Below are 7,087 nucleotides of genomic sequence, written 5' to 3'. Positions count from 1 at the left end.
AATATAAAGTGAAAACTGGTGAAGAACACAATGAAAGAGAAAAAGAAACTAAGGCTCCTACTTTTTCAGCAGGCTGAGTCCTTCCCTACTTCCATCTGACATTTGCACAAAGAATAAGAGCATCTGGACACACAGGGAAGTAAAACTATTGAAACTCCTGTGTGTGGTGGCCCCCTTGCTCATGAACACCATTCAGAGAGGTCTACAGAGGGGAGGCCAGGATGCTGGGTGTAGGGGTGAGGAGAACAGACCCAGGCACTGCCTGGGGGCCCAAGAAGGTCCAGGACCCGCTGAAGAGGAGCTTGGCCTTCCAGGGGAGGGCAGTCTGCAGAGCATAGGGGTCTGGTGTGGAGCATGTGGGTCTCATAACAGCCTGAGTACTTGTGTGGCTCTTCTGTGCACACGTATGGATTCATGAGAAGGCAGTCCACACACACTTGAGAGTGCCATGGAGGACAGCCTGCTCACATTCCACACCCACCTCCCACCATGCCCTACCCTGCCTGCCCTCACAGACCTGTCAATGCAGCCATACTGTTTTCTCCCAGCTTCGTGGCCTCTGAGTACCACAGAGCAGCCTCCTTCTCTTGGTTCTGCAGGACGAAGAGGTAGCCCAGCTCTGTGGCCACCTTGGCACAGGAGGGCATGGCCAGGAAGATGCGCTCCATGAAGCTACTCACTAGCCGTAGAATTGCCCGGTGCCTTCCACACTGCAGAGACCAAGCATTGGGGTGGGGGGAAAGGGTGATGGGGGAACTCAGGCCAGCTGGACTAAGTAAGGCCATGTCAGAAAGGGGGACATTCTGGCAAGCCTGGGGAGTTGAGTCTGTGGGATGTGACATGGGCCTACCTCCAACCATAGGGTACTCTAGGGGACTCACTGTGTGGCTACAGTAGCTAGCCAAAAAGTCACCAATGGGTTTTTTTAAAAAATTGAAACTGGGCGAGAGAAGCTCTTCATTCCAGTGGCCTTGTAGGGTGTCATCAGTCACCTTCTCAGCTGTGTACAGGGAACAGGGGTGAGGGACTCAGACACACAGGTGGAGGGAGAGGCGATAATCTGGTAGCATTAGCAACTCAGTGTTGGCCCCAGAAGCCCAGAGCTTCCCATCCTTCCAGTAAATATTCCTTTGGGGCTGAAGGGTCTGACTAAGACACAGATTCTTGCAGCCTGGTCTGTTTGGCCCTTTCCTGATGTCAGAGAGGCTGACCTTCCCAGGTCACTCCCACAAAAACAATGCAGGCAGCTGCACTGTCACCCTCTCCCCTCAGGACAGTGGGACCACCCTACAACAGTTCCAGGCCCACTCTCAAGGGGCACCCAGGCCAAGGATTCTGAGGCCACACATCAGCTGTCAGTCAGAGGCAGCAGGGACCACAGCGTGTGGGGCTCCAGCATGACAGGCCCATGTGAGGGGAGGAGATGATGCAAGTCGCTGCAGAAGCAAAGATCTCTGCTAAGGAAAGTACAGAAAAACCCAGACCAGGGGATGCCTTCTTACCAGTCTGCTGACCACAAGAACTTTTTTAAGTTGGAGGCTTGGATTCTGGGGCTCTCTCATCTCTAGTGCCTTAATCAGGTTGCTAACATGCTCGGTAGCCTGCAGGGAAGAAAAATAAATTGTTAAGGGCAATAAAGCTGGAGTTAAACCAGTGGCTCTCGATCCTGGCTGCACATTTGTATTAGCTGAGAGATTTTATTATCCCCAGAGCCAGGCTTAACTGAACTGGTGTAGCCCAGGCCTCAGAGTCCCTTCAAGGTTCCCCAGGTGGAGCCCCGGGGAGCACCATTCCCCTGAGGGCTGGCCATGAGAAAAGCTGCCCTGTCAGGCCCCTCTGTGCCCACACTTGTAGCCCTGTGGACCAGGAGTGAGCCACCCTGGCTGGCTGGACCTTCCCTCCATTCTGCCCTGAATCAGCACGCTGTTGCCTCTCTGTCCTTCCAGTAAACACTCTAACAGGCTGTAAGTCAGTGTCATTGTCCAAACTGTCCAGGACAGCAGATGAAGGGTCAGAAAGGTTGGGTCCAGGGCTAATTGACTCCAAAGTTCAAGTGCTTTCGCATGGACTGCTCTGACAAACTCCCCACCCAGCAGCAGGCAGTCCTGAGTTGTAGCTGCAAAAATGTGCCAAGAGTGGAGTCCAGGGTGGCACGGTGCACTCTGCTCAGGAAAAGAGGGCAGAGTTAGATTAGACCTGGGCATCTGGGCTGGGGCAAGAACAGGCCACAGGGTTTGAGGTGCTGGGAAGGATGGGATAGGACACTAACTCTGTTTGAGCCTTAGGCCAGGCCTCAGGAAACCTGGCCTAGGAGCTGAGAATGGGCCTCTTTCCTGTTCCCCTAAATGCGACCTCTACCTCACTCTTTACCACAAAAGCCACAACCTCAGAGCTGTGCAGAGAGAACCAGAGGCTTTCTCCTCCCACCAGAACCAGTCAGAGACTCTTGGTTGCCACACACACCACAAGGCAAGGTCTTCTCTTTATTCAAACAGCAATGTTTGGGCAAACACACACCCTTTCTTAGGAAAAGAAGAATCTGTCTGAGTACTGACATTTTATTAGAATGGAGTTTTTTTTTTTTTTTTTTTTTTTTTTCTGAATCTGAGGGCTATTTTCGGTGTCTTTGGAAAACTGTAAGGCTTAGGAACAAGTTTGGGACCAGACATAATTGGTCATTGCCTGGGCAAGTCCAGTCATTTCCTTAAAAAGTGGCATTTCCTGTAGCAGGCCATGGTGGCAAGAGCCTGTCACCCCAGTGCTCAGGAGAATGAGGCCAGCCTGGTCCGCATAGCAAGACCCTGTCTCAAAAAAAAAACTGGTAATTGTCTAAATTCTGAAGTACTACCATGACTTCTACTAGCAGTTAACACCGACTGACGTACTTAGTGTGCCGAGAAGTGCACCAAGCTATCCTATTTCTCACCCCATATGGTTCTCTTCCCACCTCCCAGCCCTGGGGAATTACGTCTGTCTGACAAATGAGGCGGCTGAAGTTTGGCCAGATGCGAACATCTGTGTAGGCTCCCATGGGTAGCAGGTGGCAGAGCCAGTGTTGACCTCGTTGCTGCAGCCTGCCCGCCTTTCTCTCCAGCTGTTCTGCTCAAGGGGCCAAACCAGAGCAGGGCTTCTTGGTTGGAGTAGCACAGGAAAAGGAAACCAAGACCCCAGGATACCTTCTGGAGTTCCACCGTGGGGCGGAGGTTTGGGCGGTGAGGGTCTCAGCTTCTGAGTCCCAGAACAACTTACGGTGGTCATGTTTCCTTCTCTCACAAGCTCATGGATCGCTAGTGTTTGGCAGGCATCAATATTGCTGTCATCCTTTTCAAGGATTCTGACACAGAAAGAAGCCACATGAGTATTGCTAGGCAAGGCTAGCACAGGGTACTGGCAGCTTTGGACTGTTTCCTAATATTTATTCTCCTTTCCTCTTTCATTACTAGAACTCCCAAGTTGGCCATGCATACAGTACCCAGCACACAGATTATCCTGTCTCCATTTTGGTTCCCAGCACTTCAAGGTCACCCTACATTGGGAGCCTGGTTTGGGAAAATCCCCAGAAATCCTGATCTCTCCATTGTCTGGCTCACCCACGTATCCTGCCTGCTACTAAAACTTCTCTCAGTCATCAATAGCCTTTTGTCTGAAATTTTTTGTTTTGATGGCACTGGGGATGAAACCCAGATCTTCACACATGCCAGATACTGAGCTACATTCCCAGCCTTTATTTATTTATTTATTTATTTATTTATTTATTTATTTATTTACAGCCTCTTTATTTTGACACAGGTTCTCATTAAGTTGCATAGGGTGGTCTCAAACTCACAATCCTCCTGTTTCAGCCTCCAGAATAAGTGAGACTACAGGTATGCATCACTGTGCCTGGCTCCTCCACATCTCTTCTAAACAATGTCTGTATTTTTATTGCTTGATTTATTCATCTTAGGCCGCATCCCCTGGCCTCATGCCATGGTGACTGAGTTAGCTTGTTTGCACTAGTCCTCTGTCTCCCAGTATAATCCTGGCACTATTGCAACATGGGTGAGATTCACCTTCCAGTCTTATTCCCACCTTGACAAGTGAGCACTACCCCTCACCTGCATGCAGTTTCTGTCATTTGCTCCCAGTCCTGCTGAGCCAGGAACAGCCGCATCTTCAGGATCAAGGCAGGCAGGAAGCTCCCTGAGGCTGTGGAGATTTGGTTCACCACATCCAGGGCCCCGGTATAGTTCTGCTGCATCATGAGGTAGGTTGCCTGCCAGAGCCAGAGAGGAGCCTTGGTCAGTGTCTCCCATGCAGGGGTCGGAGGCTGACATAGGGTGCTGTGGGTTTGCACAGCAGGGCCTGGGTGTCTTCAGAGCCCCTGGAAGCAGGCATCACTCAGTGACCAGGCTCAACTGTGTTGGGTTCCTGGGAGGGTGAGGAAGGGGGGCTCCCTGAGCCCCGAACATGGGCAGCTCAGCAGCCTCGGTTGGGGCAAGGCCTCGTGAGGGTTGCCCCTTGGGGGAGAACTGAGGTCATCAGGCATCTTCCAGTTCCAAAAACTGTCCATTCATTTCTGATTTTGTTTTCCTGAATTTCACCACCAGAAACTGTTCACTGAGGCCCAGTGTATAACTCAGAGTCAGTTAAGGTTTGTGGGTCTCAGGGTCTCGCTGCAGAGGTTCCTTCTCCTGTTAAGGCCCCTTGGGCTGGGGTCCTAACTCATCAGCCTCTAACAGATCTGAAAGTGGGTTCTAAGAAGATGGCTTAGCTCAGCCCTAGAAACTTCCAACTAAAAATGAGAGGATCACTCAAAGAAGGAAGATTCATGTGCAGTGTGCTCTCTGCAGGTCCCATGGGAGATAGCAGGGTGCCAGGTGGATGAATGACATCCTGCCCAGACAGCTGTGGCTTGGCTTTATGTAGAAGTTCAAAATGTCATTCACTATGACAGACATTACACCAAGAAAAAGATACCAATGACAACACTGTCTTCTACCCAATAAGGGATGCCATACGTGGCTGAAGGCTCTTAGTGGAGTGTCCAGTCCTGCAGGGCCACTTTGCCTCCATGGTTCCCAGGGAGCTGGCTGAGGCCTCTGCTGTGACTGTTCCCAGCCCAGCTTCTGTGCCCGTGGTGCTGGCATAAGGGTGCTCTCTGATAAACCTCCCCCGACAAATCTCTGCTTTTGCTGCCACCCTGACCCAAGCCTGGGACATGCTGCCCAAGTGTGTAAGCATGCACTGCTTGGATTGACAGCACTGGGAACACTGTTCTACTTCATCTTTGGACTCTCTGGGACATGTGTGGACTAGGGTTGGGGAGACTAGGACCCTTACACTGAGCTACACCCCTGGCCCTTTTTACTTATTTATTTATTTTGAGAACTGGGAACTGAACTCAGAACTTGCGCTTTCCAGCAGGCTCTTATGATGCTGAACTATTTCCCTGGCCCTTTACTGTTTTATTTTGAGGAAGGCTGAAACTAAGTTGCCAAGTGGCCCAGGCTGGGCTTGAGCTTGCAGTTTTGCCCCTGCCTCTCAGCATGTGGGCATTGGAGGAGCAGGGTTAGACTCCAGTTTTAATGAGTTGTGTAAACAGAAAAGAATAAGAGAAATTTTTTTCTCTCAACAATTGAGTCAGTGAGGGTCACATATAAAAGCAACTTAATTTAAATTAAGGTCAGAAATACAAATCCTCATCAAACATTCACCTCCCTTCTCTTATGATCATGATAGGACCTGAACTGAAGGGCAGATAGATAGTGAAATGGAAAAGAGAGAAAGCAGCAGCAAGAGAAGACAAGAAAGAGGGAAAAATGAGAAAGCTAGAGACAGCTCACAAAGGACACAAACTAGAAAGCAACTCTGAGAAGCCCTCCATGAAGAAAGAGCTGGAGAGACCCTGGGTTGCTGTGGGACCCCAGGCTGGTTGTTCCCATTCTGGACCTCTGTTCCTCCTTTATTGGAGGTGGCACTGGACCCTGAGTTTCTGGCCTGAAGGTCGCTGGCTCCAGTGGCTCAGCTCTGGGCCCCCCACTCTTGCCTCCCCTCTGCCCACCTTTCCCATCAGCCCCAGCGCATCCTTGTTGCTCTGAATGCCTTGTTCCAGGTACTTGATGGATTTCTTCACAAGGTGGGGCTTTTCTGAGGTAAGGTCCACCCAGCCTTTGAGCACATAGCCCTGGGATGAAGACAAGAGGAAGAATGAGCCCTTGGTCCTGAGTGGGCCTGACCTAGTCTGTTCACATCCCACCCTTGGCCTGCCAGGCATAAGCATGCAGATCTTGGGGTGGCCTGGCACCCTCTCTTCCCAGCCTTGTGCTGCTTCTCTGCCTACAGAGCCCTGGCAACAAGTCTCCCACTCCCAGCCAGGTCCTCACTGATCCAGCAGTGCTGGTCCACAGCATAGCAGGCCACCCTCCGCTCTCTACTCCCCACACTGACCCACCCCCACCTGTTCTACAGCTGTTCCAACTTTGCTGGGGTCAGAAACCAGTCCTGGGCATGGCTGTGCCCTGAGGCCTGGCGATGCCCTTCACAGGGCTGAGCAGCAACCCTGCTGTGCTATGGACTTGGTTGGTTCTGGCCTTCCAGCCTTAGGAAGTAGACTGTGAGGTACTTGGAAGACCCTTGGCCCAACCCATCCTTCAGTGGGCTAACACAAGTTCTTCCACAACCCCTCCTCCTCTAAGACATTTTAATATCACAGATGTGCTGTATTTATGTATTACATATTGTGTATGTATATCTGTGCTTCTCACAGAGTATGATATTTTTTCATTCCTTTTTCTAAGAACCAATGTTTATACCCTTGTGAAGTGCTACCAGCTCTGCTGAGAATGCATGGTCTAGAGCTTCAGATTGGGTGTTAGCATAGGCACAGTAGATATGACACCTACTGTACATGTGACCCACTACTCAGGTCACCACAGGGAGGGAACAGCCCATTGTGACCATCTCATTTGGATTTTCAAAGAACCAGGAGATGGTGACACTTAGGTAAAAATCTTCTGATTTCTAGATGTCAGTAACGAGTTCAAGATTTGTTTTGAAATTAAAATGTAGAACTGTGAAAACCTGGGGATGGGATTCTGGACAAATG

The 7,087-nt window shown here is 50.5% G+C and overlaps 1 protein-coding gene across 4 annotated transcripts in view; it reads right to left on the bottom strand.

Annotated features, from left to right (window-relative positions):
* The window catches only part of Ttc21a (tetratricopeptide repeat domain 21A), a 28,541-nt gene that overhangs the window by 18,243 nt on the left and 3,211 nt on the right, over positions 1 to 7,087 (bottom strand). For all 4 annotated transcript variants that reach the window (XM_023702209.1, XM_023702210.1, XM_023702211.1 and 1 more), the window contains exons 5-9: positions 6,044 to 6,166; positions 4,098 to 4,255; positions 3,250 to 3,334; positions 1,503 to 1,601; positions 518 to 710 (exon numbers count right to left, since the gene is read on the bottom strand). In XM_023702209.1, the coding sequence (XP_023557977.1) occupies positions 518 to 710; positions 1,503 to 1,601; positions 3,250 to 3,334; positions 4,098 to 4,255; positions 6,044 to 6,166 (658 nt within the window). The remainder of the gene's footprint in view (positions 1 to 517; positions 711 to 1,502; positions 1,602 to 3,249; positions 3,335 to 4,097; positions 4,256 to 6,043; positions 6,167 to 7,087) is intronic.

The sequence above is a fragment of the Octodon degus genome, unplaced genomic scaffold (genome assembly GCF_000260255.1).
Source record: "Octodon degus isolate 3935 unplaced genomic scaffold, OctDeg1.0 scaffold00147, whole genome shotgun sequence".
Taxonomy (NCBI): Eukaryota; Metazoa; Chordata; class Mammalia; order Rodentia; family Octodontidae; genus Octodon; species Octodon degus.
Note: the sequence above shows the minus strand (reverse complement) of the source record. Positions and strands in the feature narration are given on the sequence as shown.